This window comes from Arvicanthis niloticus, chromosome 1 (genome assembly GCF_011762505.2).
Source record: "Arvicanthis niloticus isolate mArvNil1 chromosome 1, mArvNil1.pat.X, whole genome shotgun sequence".
NCBI classification, from domain to species: Eukaryota; Metazoa; Chordata; class Mammalia; order Rodentia; family Muridae; genus Arvicanthis; species Arvicanthis niloticus.
The window spans coordinates 20,565,423-20,585,074 of NC_047658.1; the positions used below are offsets into that span (position 1 = coordinate 20,565,423).

At 44.0% G+C, this 19,652-nt stretch overlaps 1 protein-coding gene across 1 annotated transcript; it reads left to right on the top strand.

Moving 5' to 3' along the window:
• The first annotated feature begins 1,385 nt into the window (after window positions 1–1,385).
• On the top strand, window positions 1,386–18,960 carry LOC117712847 (L-lactate dehydrogenase C chain). The gene is made up of 8 exons (XM_076934697.1): window positions 1,386–1,537; window positions 1,744–1,876; window positions 6,232–6,349; window positions 9,424–9,597; window positions 11,769–11,942; window positions 16,809–16,926; window positions 17,459–17,582; window positions 18,693–18,960. The coding sequence occupies exons 2-8, from the start codon at window positions 1,751–1,753 to the stop codon at window positions 18,855–18,857; spliced, it is 999 nt and encodes a 332-aa protein (XP_076790812.1). The 5' UTR covers window positions 1,386–1,537; window positions 1,744–1,750; the 3' UTR covers window positions 18,858–18,960.
• Window positions 18,961–19,652: the final 692 nt, after the last annotated feature.

Consider the following 19,652-nt stretch of genomic DNA (forward strand, 5'->3'; position numbering starts at 1 on the left):
CAGAAAAAGGAGTGGTTCTGCTCTCCATCACCCCTAGTGACTCAGCAGAAAATTCTTTGCTTCTCTTTCCCGACACCCAACTTCTGAAGGCCTAGCTAGAAGTTTTGGTTTCAAAGTGGGGTTTGCTCGTGCCAATGGCAGAGTGTAACATTATTCTGTTACTTCATAACTGTAAGTTTGCTACTGTTATGAATTGTAAATATCTGATATGCCACCACACACACACACACACACACACACACAAAAGGGTAGCAACCCACAGGTTGAGAACCACTGCTTTAGAGAACCCTAACACAGTGAGTTGTGTGTGTTTGTATGTGCGTGCACATGTGCAAGCTAGTACATATGGAGGCCAGAGGATGGTGTCAGATATTGTTCCCCCGCCCCAAGGTGTCTTTTGAGACAAGGACACTTATTAATTAAAGCTAAAATGGCTGTCTGGGGAGCGGCAGGGAGCCTCTGTCTCTGCCACTCCCATCCACGGATTACTAAGTAACCACTTGCACCTTTGTTCTGGGGATCCAACTCAAACCTTCATGTTTGCATTGCGAGCTCTTCATTGAAGGAGCCATCTCTCTAGACCAGTAGTGATGCAAATGCCTACAAAGAGCCAGGTAGTGGAGCTACATTTGTTTAATCCCAGAGGCAGGCAGATCTCGAGTTGGCACCCAGCCTGGACTACAGAGTGAGTTCCAGGACAGCCAGGGCTACACAGAGAAACCCTGTCTCGAAAGCAAAGCAAAACAAAACAAAGGAAAGCAAGCCAACAGACAGATGCCTAGCCACACACACCTCCAACCCCCTCCTCCGGGTCTCCAACCCTCAATGCTTACAAACAGATGTAAGAGCAAAGGGCCTGGGGTGTGCTCCTCAAACTCAAAGTTCTGCATTTCCTCACAGCAGAACAGTAGCACAGTTAATGTAGAGGCCTTTAAAGGGGCGCTTGCCAAGCTAGCTGTCATCTTCTGTGTGGTGCCAGCGCCTACATATCTTCCACTAGAGACCTTGGAAACCTTCTAGAGTCCATCTCCTAAAACCTGAGGTAGGCCGTGCAGGTGCACGCACCAGTGTACCTGCCCAGGCAGAGAGCGGGGCTTGCATTCTGACGTAATCTTTGTGCCGTTCCTTGTCTGTTGTAACTGCTAGCTCCCCGGCCTAACGGTTATCCTGTGCTGCGGAGTCAGCTGGAGGGTGTGTTTCCAGCGTCCTTTGAGGAAGTGGGCAGTGCCTTCATCCATCTGTGAAGGAAAGCCTTTTTAGGCCTGTTGGCTGGGGAGGGAGGAGCCTACAGGGAGGGAGGAGCCTACAGGGAGGGAGGAGCCTACGGGGAGGGAGGAGCCTACAGGGAAGGAGGAGCCTACAGGGAGGGAGGAGCCTACAGGGAGGGAGGAGCCTACAGGGAGGGAGGAGCCTACAGGGAGGGAGGAGCCTACAGGGAGGGAGTCATCCTTTGCCTCTTTAAAGCTTCACTTCACTCTCACACTCTAGCTAGTGAATGCTTTTGTATCCTGGCTCCTGGCTTCTGTGCTCTAGACAGGTATGGTGTTATAGGCCTGTAATCCCAGCACTCTTGTGTGGCTGAGGCAGGATTGCCATGAGTTCAAGGCCAGCCTAGACTTCATATTAACCTCCTGGCTAGCCTTAGATACAATGTGAAACCCTTAACTCCTTTACCTTCCAACAGAAGCTGTTTAATGTCTTGACTGTAGGAGTGGGTGTTTAATGGTGTTTTTCTCTCTTCAGGCTCAACATGTCCACGGTCAAGGAGCAGCTAATTCAGAACCTAGTTCCGGAAGAAAAACTTTCCCGGTGTAAGATCACTGTGGTTGGAGTTGGAAATGTGGGCATGGCATGTGCTATTAGTATTTTACTGAAAGTAAGTAAGCAATGAAGCCTTCTGGCAGGAAATAACCATTAATGGAAAGGTGTAAAACCTGTGGTGTTGACAAGTTTAATTGTTGGCTACATGTGGTCGTTGGCATGGGCCTGTCATCTTAGTATTTGGTAGGTGGAGGCCAAGAGGGTCTGGATTCAAGATCATCCACAAGTACAGATCAGATTTGAGGCTGGGCTATGTGAAATTCTTGGCCAGAGTTCAGAGAGGAGAGGAGACAGCAGAAGATGGGAGGGCAGGGGAGGAAAGGGTAGAAGGCGGGAGAAAGGAAATGCTAAGAGGGAGAGAGAAAGGAGAGCAGGGAGAGAGAGAGGCAGAAGAGACAGAGATAGACTGACAGAGAGATAGAGACAAGAGACAGGCACAGAGACAGACAGACACAGAGACAGACAGACACAGAGACAGACACAGAGACAGAGAGACAAAGATAGACAGAGACAGAGAGAGATACAAAGAGATAGAAATAGAAAGGCAGGCAGGCAGGCAGGCAGGCAGGCAGGCAGGCAGGCAGGCAGGCAGGCAGGCATGCGTGCATGGATGGTGGCTCACAATGTAATCCCAGCTGAGCAGCTTGCCTGATTCTGGGATTCCAACCCTGGACAATTGAGCGCAGACGCTCTCACTCAGATCCTGATTGGAAACTTGCAGAAGGAGGTGGGAAGCAGAACTAGCTCAATTTCAGAACTCAAAGGCTGAGGTGTTGGAAATGCCGGAGGCCTCAAAGGTTAGGGAGGGAAAGGGAAAAGGAACAGGAAGGGAGGGAGGGAGGGAGGAGGTTGAAAGTCTGAGGAGACAGAAAACTTCAGATTCTATTCTGCATCTTAAGCAGGTCATACTCTCCAACCCAATCCCACCTGGCAACAGGAGATTACCTCTTTTTTGCTATGACTAGACAGAAAGCAGATCATCAAGCCGGGGAGATGGTTTAGTGTGTACAGCTCTTGCTACACAAGTGTGAGGATCTGAGGTTGAAACCCTAGTACCCACATAAAGCTGGACATGCTAGTGTATGGGTCTGTAGTCCCAGCTTAACTGGAGGTAGGTAGAAAGTGGAAAGAATTACACAGCAGAAACATAAGGACATGGGTCTGTAGCTAATTGAGTGATAGCACCATCAACCCCCCTTCCAAAAAAAAAATAAATAAATAAAAGTCTATTTCAGGGGCTGGAGAGATGGTTCATTGATTGACAGCACTTGCTGCTCTTTCAGAAGACCTGGGTTTGCTTCCCAGCACTCACATCAGCAGCTCAGGAACACCTGCAACCCAACTTCAAGGGCCTCTTCTGACCTCTGTGGGCACTGATGCATGTGGTGTGGAGGGAGAGGCAGGCAAATCTTTGAGTTCTAGACCAGCCTGGTCTACAAAGGGTGTTCCAGAACAGAGAAACCTTGTCTTGAAAAACAAAACAAAGACCTAACTAGCATTTGAGAAGTAGAGACAGGAGGATTGCTAGTTTGAAGCCAGCTAGAACTACACAACAAGCTCCTAAGACCCTCAGGAAGGAAAAGAATGGTGACATCTGTGTATCCAGAGCTGTTTTTAAACACACACACACACACACACACACACACACACACACACACACACACACACAGAGAGAGAGAGAGAGAGAGAGAGAGAGAGAGAGAGAGAGAGAGAGAAGTGAAGGAAGTGAAGGGAGAAGCACAGGTTGCTACTGTGTTCTGCATAGGACAAAGTGGTCACCACAACCCCAGACAGATTGCTCTTTCCTGCGCTGTGGCCATTCTGGCCCTCCCAGGAGAAATGATCTGGGATGCTGAGCCATGACAGGCTGAGTATGAAATTGTCAATTTTTTTTAAAGTGCTTAAAAATACAGCATTATTTTTTCATTTAAAAAAGCGAGCAATCTTTTTAGGCATGATGATAAATGCCTGAGGCAGGAGGATCACAAGTTTGAGGCCAGTTTACACTATATAGCAAGACTCTTATTTTAACACAACGACATACAAACAAAACGGCCAACCTACCTGGGCTGGAGAGTACTTGCCTAGCAAGCAAAAAGCCCTGGGTTTGCTTGGTAAAATGGAATAACACACCTGGTTTGGTGGCACACACCTGCAATCCCAGCACTCCAAAGAGGAGCAGAAGTTCAAGGTCACCCTCAGCTACATAGCAAGCTTGAGACCATCCTAGGAAACTGGACCTGTTTCAGTACAAAAACACAATACACAGTAAACTCCTAAAGATTTGCTCTCACTTGAAACCCAGCTTTTGTAGTTTGCCTCTTGTTAGGTTCAGGCAATAGGTAACACTCGAAGGAATCAGCAAGGCAAAAGGAGAGCCTCGGCCCCCCTCCACTACCACCACCACCACCAGTAGCCACTGCTTCTCCACCTGCAGTTTATCTACCTGTTTAAAAGGTCACTTCTAGTCTCCAGCTTCTTAGGAAGTCCTGGTCTTGGCTTCATCTTTTCCTCCCTTTCCCCTCCTGTGTTCTAGCCTGTAGGGGTGGTTGGTTCAGACATATCTGCAATTCCTGGGTTATTCTCTTTGAATCTCTCCACCCTCTCAGCTCCTCCTTAAATAAATTCTTTGTTGGAAAGCTTAAAGTGATTTCTGATTTACTGACCAGACCCAGGTAGGCACAGAGTGATGTAAAAGTGAATTTGTAGGCACAGTCCAGTTTTCTGTCCTCGTGTGAAGTTTATCTTCTTCCCGTTCCTGATACACAACACTTAGTCAGTGTTAGAATACACTTGGTCCTCCATGTATGCAGATAGACTCTACACCTGGTTATTTAACCGACTATGGGTTGAAAATTTAAAACCTGCATCCTGAACATAAAAAGACTTTTGTTATCATTCTCTAAATGATGCAGTATATTAGAGACTGGGGAGATGGATGGGTGGCTCAGCAGTTAAGAGCACTAGCTACCGGGCGGTGGTGGCGCATGCCTTTGATCCCAGCACTTGGGAGGCAGAGGCAGGTGGATTTCTGAGTTCGAGGCCAGCCTGGTCTACAGAGTGAGTTCCAGGACAGCCAGGACCACACAGAGAAACCGTGTCTCAGAAAACAAAAAAAAAAAACAAACAAACAAAAAAAAAGCACTAGCTATACTTTCAGAGAACCCAGGCCTAATTCCCAGCACCCACACTCGAGTTCCAGGAGATTTGCTGCCCTCTTCTGGCCTCAGTGGGCTCCAGGCAAGGGTGCATTGACTTAAATGCAGACAAAGCACATAAACATATAAAGGTTTACAAAGGTAAAAGCAATGCAGTATATCAGCTATTTGAATAACATTTCTGTTGTATTATGTTTTAGAAGTAATCTAGAAATTATTTGAAAGTATGCAAGATGTGTGTAGGTATGTGCAAATGATTTACCATGTCATATAAGAGCCTTGGAGGTTCTAGAACCCATCCCCTCAGGTACAGAAGGACAGCGCTATGTCAGTTTCTAGAAGAGCCACATGGTACCTGCTCTGAGAAATGTAATGGGAGGGATGTATTCCTTACTCTGACTTATCTATTAGAATGGAGTCACTGGAATCCAGGAGAATACGTTTCTCTTTGTAATGATTGCTTTTTAGTTTATTTGCATTGGTATTTTGTCTGCATGTATATCTGTGTGAGGGTGGGTGTCCAATCCCAGAAGTTCCAGACAGTTGTGAGCCACCATGTGGTTGCTGGGAACTGAACCCAGGACCTCTGGAAGAGCAGTCAGTGTTCTTAACCACTGAGCCATCTCTCCAGCCCTGAGAATGTATTTTTTCATTTTTTTCCCCCCAAGACAGAATCTCATTATATAGCTAGCTGTGGTTGTCCTAGAACTCAACTATGTAGACCAGGCTGGCCTTAAACTCAGAGATCTGCCTGCCTATGCCTTCCTAGTGTTGGGATTAAAAGCATATTTGGCTGAGAATGCATTCTTTAATAGTCCTACAATCTGTGGTTATGACAAAAATTCAGATGGAATTAAAATAAAGGCAGATACTTGGTAGTTAATCTGTAATCCCAGCACTTGGGAGGCTGAGGTATGGGAGTCATGAATTTGAGATGTACCTGGGTGGTATAGGAATCTGGTGGTGGTGCACTCCTTTTATCCCAGCACTTGGGAAGCAAAGGCAGGTGGAGTTCTGAGTTCCAGGCCAGCCTGGTCTACAGAGTGAATTCTAGGACAGCCAGGGCTACACAGAGAAACCCTGTCTTGAAAAACAAAACAAAACCCAACAAGGTATCAAAATGTATTCTCTTGTAGTGTTTGGGATCAGACTGAAGGCCTCCCACACACAGGTTGCCAGCTGTGTTCCAGTCTCAGCCCCAAACCCTTCTCAAAGTTTGGAACATGGTACTCACAGCTTTTCTGTCTTTCAGGGTTTGGCAGATGAACTCGCCCTTGTTGATGCTGATGCAAACAAACTGAAGGGGGAGGCACTGGATCTCCTGCATGGCAGTCTTTTCCTTAGCACTCCAAAAATCGTCTATGGAAAAGGTTAATTTTAGTTTTATGACATCACTTCCAGAGCTTTGTGAAAAGGAGCGAGTTTATTATGAGTTATTATTTGGACACTTTGTAATCCCAACACTTGGGAGGTGGAGGTAGGACTCAGACTCAGTTACCTACTGAGTTTGAGGCCAGCCTGGGCTACGTGAGACCTGTCTCAAAAAAATAGAATACGCAATCAGTTTTGCAAAATTGACTTTAATCAGTATGTAATTTAAAATATCACTGCCATGAGGACATACAATTTAAATGTTCTGTTTGTTTGATTTCTTTTGAAATAGAATCTTGCTACTAGCCGGACAGTGGTGGCGCACGCCTTTGATCCCAGCACTTGGGAGGCAGAGGCAGGTGGATTTCTGATTTTCGAGGCCAGCCTGGTCTACAGAGTGAGTTCCAAGACAGCCAGGGCTACACAGAGAAAACCCTGTCTTGAAAAAAAAGAATCTTGTTACTATGGTTTTGACTAGCCTTGAACTCACACAGATCTGCCAGCTTCTGCTCCCTCAGTGCTGGGATTAAAGGTGTGTACCATTAAGCCTAAAGTAAAGGATTAATTAATTAATTAAATTATTTTTCTTTTAAAACAGAGTCTCTCTGTGTAGATCAGGCTGACCTCAAATTCATAGAGATCTACCTGCCTCTGTCTCCTGTGTGCTGGGATTAAAAGCATATGCCATCACACTTGGCAAACCTTTCTTACTTTCAATTTATTTACTTATTTTTTAAAAAGAGCATTAAATTACAATTGGGGGGTATTTGGAAGACAGAACAATACAAACTCCCTCTTTGAGAGGACCTGCATTTGTTCTCCAGCACCTACATGGTGACTTACAACTAACTGTATGTAATTCCAGTATCAAGAGATCCAGTGTCGGGGCTGGAGAGATGGCTCAGTGGTTAAGAGCACTGACTGCTCTTCCAGAGGTCCTGAGTTCAATTCCCAGCAACCACATGATGGCTCACAACCATCTGTAATGGGGTCTGGTGCCCTTTTCTGGTGTGTCTGAAGACAGCTACAGTGTATTCATATACATAAAATAAATAAATAAATCTTTAAAAAACAAACAAACAAAAAAAGAGATCCAGTGTCCTTTCCAGATTCTGAGGGTACCACACACATGGTACAACATACATGCAGGCTAAACACTTAAACACATAAAATAGTAAATGGATAAATCTTAAAATGATTGGCACTCAAGATAGTCACTTAATTTAAAGTGTCCTTAAGAGGTACCATAAGGGTGCTGGAGAGATGGTTCAGTGGTTAAGAGCACTGATTGCTCTTCCAGAGGTCCTGAGTTCAATTCCCAGCAACTACATGGTGGCTCACAACCATCTGTAATAGGATCTGATGCCCTCTTCTACTGTGTGAAGACAGCTACAGTGTACTCATATGCATCAAATAAATAATTCTAAAAAACAAGCAAAAAAGAGGTACCATAAGCATTTCATATTATCCCCAGACATGTAAATGTTCTTATGAATTGGCTGATTTGTCTGTCTGTCTGTCTATCTAATCTATCTTTATTACTACTACTACTATTTTTTCTGAAGGTATTTCTACATAGTCTTGGGTGTCCTGGAACTCACTATGGAAACCAGGCTAGCATCAAACTCTACAGAGAGCTGCCTGCCCCTGCTTCCCAAGTGCTGGGACTAAATGTGTACCACCATACCCAGTCATTTTTTTTATTACTCCTAAAAATGATGTGTGTATATGTGTCTGTATGTAGTTATGTGCACATAACTGCAGAGACCAAAGGCATGGGATCCCCTGGATCTGAAGTTAGGGGAGCCACCAGATGTGGGTGCTGGGAACTGAACTTGGATCCTTTGGAAGAACAGTCAGTGTTTTTGCTTGCTTGCTTGTTTGTTGTATGTATGGAATTTTTCTTTTTTGGGGGGGTGGGATGGGAAGGGTTTATTTATATGGGTTCTCTATCTGCATGCAAGAAGAGGGCATGAGATCTCAGTACAGATGGTTGTGAGCCACCATGTAGTTGCTGGGAATGCTGAGGAGCTGTGGAAAAGCAGACAATGCTTTTAACTGCTGAGCCATCTCTCCAGCTCCCAGCACGTGCTATTAACTGCTGAAGCGTCTCTGCAGCCCTGGGTTCCTGTTTTTGTTGTGGTGGTTTTGTTTGTTTTAAAAGTGAGGTAAATATTTTTACCACAGAGCCTGATGCCCTGAGTTCAATTTCAGAGACTTGTATGTTAGAGTGAGCATATTGACTCTCCCAAATTCTCCTCTGACTTCCACACAAATTCCATGGCAGCATGGCGAGTGCACACACACACACAAGCACACACTCACACATGCACACATAAAAACACACACATATACAAAGACACATATACACACATGAGCTCATACACACACAAATAAGAATATGAATAGTATGTCTAAGAGGTGCTTAGAGGACTTGCTAATCAAAAAGGTATCTAATAATGTTTAATGCTAAGCAAACATTGTGTCAGTGTGTTGGATATAGTAAGCAAAATAATTTCCAGACTGGTAATTACACTTAGTAAGTATAAGTGGTTTATTTTCTTGTATGGATTAAGATCTAATTTATTTGTGATATCAAATAAAGCATGGTTCCTTATAATAGTTAGAGGTAAATCTATTCTTGCCATTAGATTCCTAAAATAGTCACGGAAATGATGAGATGCAAGCTTCTAATTCGTGTGGGTGTTCTGAAAAGCCAGAGGGTTGGGGATGTAGTTCCGTGGTGGGTCTGCCACGGAACACCAACATGCAAACCAAAATGCCAAACAAACAACAGAAGCCAGAGAGCTACTGAGTTTCTTGCCCTGGATCTTTCTGATAGATAGAAATGTGGGTTGAAGGGAATGGCAGAGTAAGAGGCAGCCATGTGGAGACTGGAAAGTGGCAACAAGCCTTGCTTGACTTCTGCAAGATGCTACAGCGTGAGGAGTCTGTTTCCAAATCCAGGATAGGTGAATACTGCAAACCCCATAGCATGGGATAGACACTTACAGAGCCAAGGGGCAGTGGGTGTCGGTCCTAATGGAAACACCATCTTCTATTTCCTTCTTAGATTACAGTGTGTCTGCCAACTCCAAACTGGTTATTATCACAGCTGGTGCAAGAATGGTGGCTGGAGAAACTCGCCTTGAGCTGCTCCAACGTAACGTCACTATCATGAAAGCCATCGTTCCTGGCGTAGTCCAGAACAGTCCGGACTGTAAAATAATTGTTGTCACAAACCCAGGTGAGGTCCCCCTCCCCTTTCTGAATGATGATTGGTTCATAATATTTCATTATAAACCTCTGCCATGCCATAAATTTTGATAGATGCCATCACAGTAAGATGTGAAACATCTCTGTCCCCTCTGAAGCACTGTGTGCACTTTCGTGGTTCATCTCTCATCTGTTACCTGACTCATTTTTCTGGAATTTCATAAACAAAAGCAGACCAAAACCAGTAGTGAGACGAACTTTTCTACCCAGCCCCATTTATAGTGCAATTATTTTGGATTCATCTACGTCTGAGATACGTCTGGGATTTGCTCCTTTGCATTGCTGGACTCTCGTGTTGTTTCTGCATGTGTGTGATATGATGAGCATGTATGCGCTCCTGCACGCACAGAGGTTGGTGTCTTCCTCCACTGCTCTCCAGCATCTCCCACTGAACCTGGAGCTTGGTATTTTGGCTAGATTGCTGACCATTAAGTTCTCAGGTCAATCTGTCTCTGCACACCCTGACCCTTATCAGACCCAGGGTTGTAGATGTACCTACCTACCATGTCTTACTTTTTACATGGCTACTAGGGATATACCCTTAGGTCCTCATGCTTGCTATTTTGTGGAGAGCTGGAGAGGTGGCTCATCAATTAAGACCACTGGCTGGTCTTCCAGAAGACACAGGTTTGGTTCCCAGCGCCGCCCACATGATGACTTCAACCATCTAAGACCATCTAGTTCTACTCACTGTGCCGTCCATCTCTGCCGTCCTTCTTACACATTTCAAATACAATTTTTTCCTGTTGTTTAAAAGTTGGTTTATTTTATGTATATGAATGTTTTGCCTACATGTATGCCTGGACACCACATGCTTGGCTGGTACCCATGGAGGCCAGAAGGGATGTACGGTCCTCTGGAACTTCAGTTCCAGACAGCTGTGAGCCGTCATATAGGTGCTTGGAACCAAACTGGGGTCCTCTAGCAGACCAGCACATGCTCTTAACCACTGAGCCACCTCTGCAGCCCACCATGTGCAAGCATGTGTATGATCATACTTCTTCCTTTCTTTGGTATCAGTGATGGGCAGGAGAGCACATGTAGGCTACAGACTCTGAAGGGTTTGGCTCTGTCAGAAGCTGCACACAAATTTTCAAAGTCCCGTGCAATGCCTTTGACATCCTCACCAGCACTGTGTCCCTGGTGTTCTTACCAACCCTGCTATTGTCAGCCTTTCAAAAGTTTAGCTCCAGTGTCTTCATTTTTTAAGATAAATCTGGCCAGATACCATGTGTTGACACCCTAGCTATTGTCACACACTTCCTAACTCTGTTAATTCTTCTTAGTTTTATCATTATTTTTAAATATGTATGGGTATTTTGTGTGCATGTATGTCTGTGTGCCACATGCATGGCTGGGAACCTCTGTCAAAAGAGGGGTGCTGAATCCCCTGGGCCTGGAATTACAGATGGTTGTAAGTCATAAAACAACTGGCACTCTTAACCACCTAGCCAGCCCTCCAGCCCTCTTCAAGAGCATTTGCAAATCAAATCCTCCTCAGCTCCAAGGTCTGCTGTTGTTTCTTGAGGTTGCTTCCTGAACTTCATTATCTGTTTTATTTTACAAGGCACAGGAGTTTTCAATGCATTTATTTGGTCAGTTAATGACTGGACAGAATTTTCTTCAAATATCTAAAACCCAAAATGATTTCCCAATCTTTCCTGCTTCCCTCCCTCCTTCCCTGGGCATGGCATGTCTTCAGTATCCAGCTCAGCTGCTTATGGCTGTGGCTTAGTCATCACTTCCTGCTTGCACAGAGCTTCACCCTGAAAGTTGTCATGATCTTTCTGTATTGCCCACACATGTGCAGACCACCCCAGCTATGTCCACATGTAGTTCTAGATAATATGTTGGTAGCTTAGGTGAGGATGTGTCAATGGAGAGGAGAAATCCAGAAGGTTAAAGCGGTAGAACCGACCCATTATTGTATTTGCAGAAAAGCCCACTGAGTATCTCAGAAGATATATTCTGCTAGTCAATGATTTAATGTAAAAACCCTGAGCATGCCTACCGGTTAGATTCACTGGACTTTGAACTACGATACATCTGCATCTGACTCCCAAGATAATTTCTCTATTTGGAAAAGCAACTGTAGAGAAACTGCTAGGGTTCTTTCTCAAACATTGACATTGTTCTTCCTAGTGGATATTTTGACATACGTGGTTTGGAAGATAAGTGGCTTTCCTGTAAGCCGTGTGATTGGAAGTGGCTGTAACCTAGACTCTGCTCGTTTCCGTTACTTGATCGGGGAGAAGCTGGGTGTCAATCCTACAAGCTGCCATGCCTGGGTTCTCGGAGAACATGGGGACTCCAGTGGTAAGTGTGATGCAGTTGCTGTGTGAGCAAGGTGCCCTCCTGGTGTGCAGCAATGTTCTTCTTCACAACGTCGTCTCTGCCAATAGAGCTACATAGCTTTAATTTTGTCACTTTTGTGGGTGCATGTCCTTTTAGATCAGCCTGAGCTATAAAACAACATCCTGTCTGAAACAAGGATAAAATGTATTGATGCATAACTATGCATCAATAGAGAGGACACTGAGGTGACTTGATGTATTTGCATGTGACATAGTGATTAAGTCAGTGTCACCAGCTTTGTGGTCGCCTCACAAACCCATCATTTCTCTGTGGTAAGAATAGTGAAGCCTGGCCAGTCTGAGGTAGGCAATACTTTAAAATATCTTATTTTAAATTATGTGAACTCTGGTGTTTCTACGTGGGTATGTGTACCTGATGCCTGTGGAGGCCAGAGGTGCTGTATCCCCCGGGAAGTGCAGCTCCAGGTGGTGGTGAGCTGCCTGGTGTAGGTGCTGGGAAGGCCAATATCTGTTCTAAACCACCAAGCCAACTCTCCAGCCAGAGACCATACTTGACTATAAAGAACAAGGACTCCTGAAACTCGGGCTAGACTGAACCTTGCTCTATTGCTGAGAATGACCTTGAAGTTTACTCCTCCTGCCTTCTCAAGTATTTTATCTGCTAAACTCTGTCCCCTACGGGCACATAATTGCTTAGGATCTTGTCCTTACTCTGCACCACAATGCTGGCACTTGCTTCTCTTCACTCAGAAGTGTGTGCTGGCCCTTAGCCCCATTTTCTCCTCCCTTCCGCAGTATCATAACCTTTATTTTTATTCTCTACTTTCTCATGTCAGGGTTTGTCTTATTTATTTATTTATTTATTTATTTATTTATTTATAGATTTCATATGTAAATGACATCACTCCACAGTTGGCTTTCTGTGTGTGGCTTTTATTGCTAAACATAACCTCCTGTTGTATTCATGTTGTCACAAGTGACAGTTCTTGAGGCTGAGCAGTATTGTACCACACAGACACAGACACAGACACATTCCACTTTTTTCCGTCTGTCTTTAATGGACCTCTGGCTGATTGTACGTCTTGCAGGTGCATAGTGCAGCAGTAAACACGGTTCGGCAGCTGCCGTCCTCAATATCCTGACCTCATTTGATTGGCTGTATTACATGCCCAGGAATGGGATGCTGGATCATATGGTAATCCCAGTTTTACTTTCTGAGGCACCACCATATTGTTTTCCACTGGATTCACAGGCCGTTGTGAGCTGCCATGTGGGTGCTGGGAATTGAACCTAGGTCCTCTGGAAGAGCAGCCAGCGCTCTTAACCTCTGAGCCATCTCTTCATCCCTCCTCATCTCTCCCAGCATCTTTTCCCGTCACTTTCCACCTTATATTTTGAGTCAGGATCTCTTACTGAACCTGGTGCTTTCCCAATGCCCAATAATCTGCATAGCCTGCTTGTACAGGAATGCCTGTATCTGTACACTTGTTTCTATGAAGGTACTTGGATTTCATGGCAGTCCTCAGGGACAGTTTACACTAGAGTTTATGTAACTATGCACTGTTTCTCACCTCTGTGGCTGTGGGGAAGTGTGGTGTTAATGTGCAACTCTTTCTCCTCTGATAACATGTTTCTTTTTTTTAATTTTAATTTGATATTTTATTTACCTTTCAGATGCTATCCCCCTTCTCCATTCCCCCCACCCATTAATCCCCTATCCCATCCCTCCTCCTCCTTTTTTGCTTTTATACTGTTTAAATTACATGCAAGTATTAAGGTCAGTTCTAGGTTGAGGAACTAGCAATACAATAGATGCAAATAGTCAATGAACAAGCAAGACAATAAACCCAGAGAGTCAAAGAACACAGCATGACAATAAACAGAGTCCTGTGATCACTCCTGTGATCACTATTTCTAAGGGCTTATCAGGATGACCAAAATATCTGAGCCTACTTCCCTGTCCTAGCCCAAAGTCATTTTCATGTCTGAAGCCTACTTCTTTGTTGTAGCTTAAGATTTAGATTCCTGCCTGAAATTTCTTCTTTGTTCAAGCCTAATGTCAGATTCCTGCCTGCAGTCCATTTCCTTGTCCTTGGCTTATGTCAAGATTCCTTCCAAGCAGCCCATTTCCTTGTACTTGGCCAATGTCATATTCCTGCCAGGCAGCCCCAAAAGCTTTCCACCTCTCCCCCTTTTTATTGCATAAACCAGATTGAACCTGTCTTATGTAGTTCTGACAAGAATGCCTTCCTTACTCATTGTGGAATATGCATTATCAAAAGCAATGCACTTCTGTCTTAGGTTGGTAAGGCTCTGTGCAGAATCTTACCCATCCTTGGCTTGCCAGCCTATTAAATTAATAACGTTGTCTGGGGGTCCCATTTTCAGTTTTAAGTTATGTACTTTGGCTGCCAACCTGTTGATGTAGTTGGAGGCATGTTTTAACACGATGGGCAGGCGTAAATGGACAAGAAGGGCTAGCATGATCAAGCTATATATGTCATTCCTGAGGTTTGACCAAAATGGAAATACTGACCTCAGGCTATGGATAATTTTATCTGCATTATCTACAGCATCAAAACTCAACAGAGCAGCATTCTTTAAATTCATAATCTCATTATGCAAAGTTAAAACACCTAGAGAGGTGTTAGAATTATGCCAAATACCCTATAGGTGTCTTTAAACTTTTTTTCTAATTATAATGACAATCATTGTAAATTTTAGAAGCAACACTACTCCAATGATATTTGGCATGACACTTGAAATGGCTCCTAACTCTTGAACCCTGAACCTCCTTCAGATAATTTGAATGGGTTATAGAGCATCATCCATTGTTCCAGATGCCTATACAAATCCGTTTGTATACTCAAATACATTAGTAACTTTTTTTTGCTAGATGGTTAACAAAAATGGCAGTCTTAACTCCTTGTGTCAAAGCAATTGCAGAAGCAGTGGTGCTAGCAATTAATGGAATTAAAGCTGTTATACCAGCAATAATCAAGCCCACTACCCTCTTGCTTCTACTTAAAGCCTAACTCACTTCTTCCAGCACTTTCAACCTTTTTTCACAGAATCAAGGTTTTCTAATACTCAGGGCAGTAAGACAAAAGCTGGTTGATAAACCCCCGTAACAGACATGCCAGGTTTCAACACACTAACACAATTAGAAAGTGTACAGTCAATGCAACTTAGAATAAATGCTGTAGAAGAGACAAAACAAATTTTAGCTTGACAATTAAAAGAACCTTAAAACATGCACTAACTCTTGTTTGAAAACCAGATCCTGTCTCAACTTTATCTCTTGTTATCATAATATCATAGAGAACTGAAGCTAACTTCCCTATATGTCTCTGAAAATGTCCAGATCCAGCCTTCCAAATGAAGACTGTTATTTCCAGTATTGGATTGATTTCTAGACAAGTACATGATTGAGTCTCAATAACTGGTTGCCTTTAAGAAAAATACAAGAGTCATTATAATTTCTCTTTTTGATTCTCTGTCCCACAAGGTCTAAAAACTTGAGGCAAGGCAGTTTGTTCCATCTGGGATATAGGCAAGCAAAGGTGGGTCAGGAGTATATGTCCAATATAGCTTCCCAGTTACCATTGTCTAGGCACTCAGCAAGCTCACAGGTCAGCATCATTCTTTGTTCTAGCACTAGCATGTCTCACCAATCATTCTGTCAGCCACCACGCTTCTTCAGGATCCTGCAGAAAAAAACACAAACATGCCCTATTCCCCACATTAGATACCTGGTCGGAATCATGCCATACACCTGTAAATGGATCCTTCCTTTTCACCTAGGCATAAGTATGCCTAGTTAAAGGGTGCCATAGACACTCAGCAGAAAGTTCTTTGGCATAAAAAATTTTTAAATTTAAAATAGAGTATGATTTAAATACATTTATGATGTTTGGGTATATACCTGCCCCTTTTTTTATTTTATGAAGATATTGTTTAAAGTTCCAGATAACATGTTTCTTAGCAATCCTTTTCTTTGTAGAATCTGTGTTTTTGTATATTGCTTTAAAATGCTTTCTTGTACCATAGTTATAAATATTTCAATTATGTGTCTTCTAATATGTCTTATTTTCCTTTCTGTTCATTTAAAACTTATTTTGAGGGCTGGAGAGATGGCTCAACAGCCAAGATGGTTCATTGCCATCTGTGACTCCAGCCTCAGAGGATCCAATACTCTCTTCAGGGCCCAAACCCACATAGAGGCACACATGTGCTTAAGTGAAAAGCACACACACACACAAAAATCTTAAAAGACAAAAATAGCCCTAATACCCTGTTTTTATATATGCAGTCAGATAGCATCTTAACATTAAAATCCAAACCAAAAAATCCATCCACGTGTGGTAGTGAACACTTGTAATGTCAGCACTTAGGACGCACAGGCAGTAGGATCAGGAGTTCACAGACATTCTCAGGTACATAGCAAGTTCAATACTCTCAACCAACCAAAACCAGGAGTGATGATGATGTATGTCTAAAATCTAACAATTTGGGGTGAGAGGTGGGAGTAAAGGCAGAAGGATCAAGAATTTGAGGCCATCTTTGGCTATACACTGAGTTGAGGCCAGCCAGAGTTACGTGGCACCATCTTAAAAATAAAACCTGTTAACTAACCAACCACTAGCTAAGTGTGTGACACAAACTTGTCACCCAGCACTTGGGGCAAGGACATGAATTTGAAGGTAGCTGAGGCCTTTCTCAAAAGAACAGAAACAGAACAGAACAGAGTCTTCCACCCCTGCCCCACTCCCAACCAAACACCCCAGCACTGAACTCACAGTAACTGACTCAGTTTTGGCAAGAGGAGCTCATGTGGAGAGTTTTATTGTTTTTCTTTCTTTTTTAGTGCCCATATGGAGTGGTGTGAACATTGCTGGTGTAACTCTGAAGTCACTGAACCCAGCAATAGGAACCGACTCAGATAAGGAACAGTGGAAAAACATTCACAAGCAGGTGGTAGAAGGGTAATAGTAGTTATGCATTTTTAAATACTCTAATAATTAGTATTGTTATATTGAATATACCTTAGGGGCTGGAGAGATGGCTCAGTGGTCATAGAGCCCTGACTGCTCTTCCAGAGACCCTGAGTTCAATTCCCAGCAACCACATGGTGGCTCACGACTATCTGTAATGGGATCTGTTGCCCTCTTCTGGTGTGTCTGAAGACAGCAACAGTGTACTCATAAGCATAAAAAAAATTACACCTTAAGCAAGGCAGTGGTGGCGGCTCACATTTAACCCCAGCACTGAAGTAGAGGCAGGTGGATCTCCTTGAGTTCAAGGCCAGTTTGGTAGAGAGAGAGAGAGAGAGCGAGAGAGAGAGAGAGAGAGAGAGAGAGTTAGTTCCAGGACAGCCAAGGTTACACAGAAAACCCTATCTTGGAAGACAAAAAATAATTTTGCAAGTGGGTCAGTGGTTAAGTACACTGGCTACTCTTCCAAAGGACCTGGGTTGACATCTCATGATTTTTTTTTCTTTTTCCTTTGCAACTGCAGCGGCTATGAGGTCCTTAACCTGAAGGGCTATACCTCTTGGGCTATCGGGCTGTCTGTGACTGATCTGTCGAGTTCAATCTTGAAGAATCTTAAGAGAGTGCATCCTGTTACCACACTGGTTAAGGTACACATTGAGTTTATCATGCCTGGCCACCCGTGAAGTTGAGTGTAAAATAATTTCAGAATGAGGCAGGTGACTGAGTTCTCTGCAGACACAAATATAGGGAAAGGATGTGCTTCCAGGAAAATTCCAGGGGGCATGAAACTCTGGGTATGTATGAGGGGTTGGGATGAGCTGTCAAGACCCTCAGTGCTCATATCTGTGCTCTATAGTCAAAGCTCTTTCACTGCCATTCACAGTCCAGCCTCAGCCACATAAGGATGAGTGGGAAGGGGCAGGGAGATGAGCAGAGCTCACTGGGTGTTTTGATCCCAGCGGCGGTGGTGGTGTGGGTAGTATTGGACAACAGATGCTGCCTTATGCCAGGAGATGTCTAGGTTGCCCAGACTCTGAGTATCTCACAGCTGTTTCTGAAGGCTTGGCTTTGGTTATGGGAGTTGTAAGAGTGTTGGGCCAGAGTTTCACAGCTGAGTACCTTAACCAGCGTAGTAACAGGACGAACCCTCCTAAGATGAGCACATCTCCCATGGCTCTGTCAGTCTGTGAGTCTTAGGGTGGAGCTCCAGGAAAGGTGGCCATTTAGGAGTACCAGAGGGCAGGACTGTATCCAAAGGCCATACTCTCACATGCTCTGTCGGGTGTGTTAGAGCAGCCCTGAGCCCCTCCTTTGGCATTTCACCTGTGGAGGCTTGAGAAGCCATCTATAGCAACTGGTGTTCAAACTTTGTGGTGCCCTTTGTCGAGGGTATAAATAGAGGCTCCCTGGTCACCACCTACCATCCCTCAATGTGTCCAAAGGCTGCTTGCTCTTAGTCCTTCACCAGATAAAAAGGTCACACAAAGACAGCATCACCTCCTTCCCCTTAGACATCAGGGTGGTCTATTGAGGGATGAAGGACATTTTGCCTTTCCCTGGTCCTTTTTTAAGGCCTCTGCCACATTCTCCTTGTCATTAGCCATCCACATGGTCCAGGACAAAGATCTCAGTTCTCCCAAAGATTACTATGTCTTCTGCAAAGCTCTACTTGGTGCCATAGTCTCTCTGACACGTTTTTATTCTAGAGATGTATTGCATGGTGGCAAGGGAAGCAATAACATGACTGTGTATTTCAGGGCTTCTATGGGATAAATGATGAAGCCTTCCTCAGTATCCCTTGTGTCTTGGGACAAAGTGGCATCACAGACATTGTGAGAGCTAACTTGACGGCCGAAGAGGAGAGTCTTCTCAAGAAGAGTGCGGACATACTGTGGAACTTGCAGAAGGGTCTGCAGTTATAAAGTCTTCACTGTCAACTGTTTACCAGATGTATGATCACAGCATTCCCATTGCAAGTGTTTCCACATAAAAAAAAAAAAAGTTCAATAAAATTTTGGAAACCTGTAATACCAGTCTCAAGGTTAGAAAGATTAATGCCAAAGGCATCTCTCCCCTACCCCCATCATCCCCCTTTTTTGAGACAGGGTCTCACTATATAGCCTTGGCTGACCTCAAACAGAAATCTGCTAGCCCTCCAGTGCTGGATTAAAGGCAGGCACGACTAGGGTCAGCTAAAATTTCTGCCTTTTATAAATCTTGTCTGTGTCTTTCTAGAGATATAGTCTGCAGAGGGTGAGATTTCATTTCTGAGGAACCATTGAGTGAGTAGCTCTCAAGTTTACATGTTGCAACACAGAACTGAAGTTCTCAAAAAACAGGAAATACTTCTGGTTCTCAGTGTTCTCTTCCATTACAATGCTAACATATTTGCATTGCTTCATTAGTTCCCAAGTCTGTGTATCCTCCTTACTAAAGATAAGATACTCTATATCAAGGGCTAGAGATAATGGCTCAGTGGTTAAGGGCACTTGCCGCCTTTCCAGAGTTTATTGTTCAGTTTCCAGCACTTTCTCAGTGGCTGAAACTCCAGTTTCAGGATCTGACACCTTCTGCACTCCCTGAGCTCCAGGCACACATGGTGCCCAGGCATACATGCAGGTGAAACATGACACTAATAATAAAGCTTTAAAAAGTCATATCAGCAGAAAAACAGATGCAACTGTTGTCAGTGCCTAGGAGGCAGAGGAAGGTGGTTT

What these genes read in the sequence shown, in the direction of transcription:
- LOC117712847 (XM_076934697.1), top strand. Translation starts at nt 1,751, where the DNA reads ATGTCCACGGTCAAGGAGCAGCTAATTCAGAACCTAGTTCCGGAAGAA. An exon ending in AAAAATCGTCTATGGAAAAG is followed by an intron (nt 6,350 to 9,423) that starts GTTAATTTTAGT and finishes TTTCCTTCTTAG; the next exon opens with ATTACAGTGTGTCTGCCAAC. An exon ending in CACAAGCAGGTGGTAGAAGG is followed by an intron (nt 16,927 to 17,458) that starts GTAATAGTAGTT and finishes TTGCAACTGCAG; the next exon opens with CGGCTATGAGGTCCTTAACC.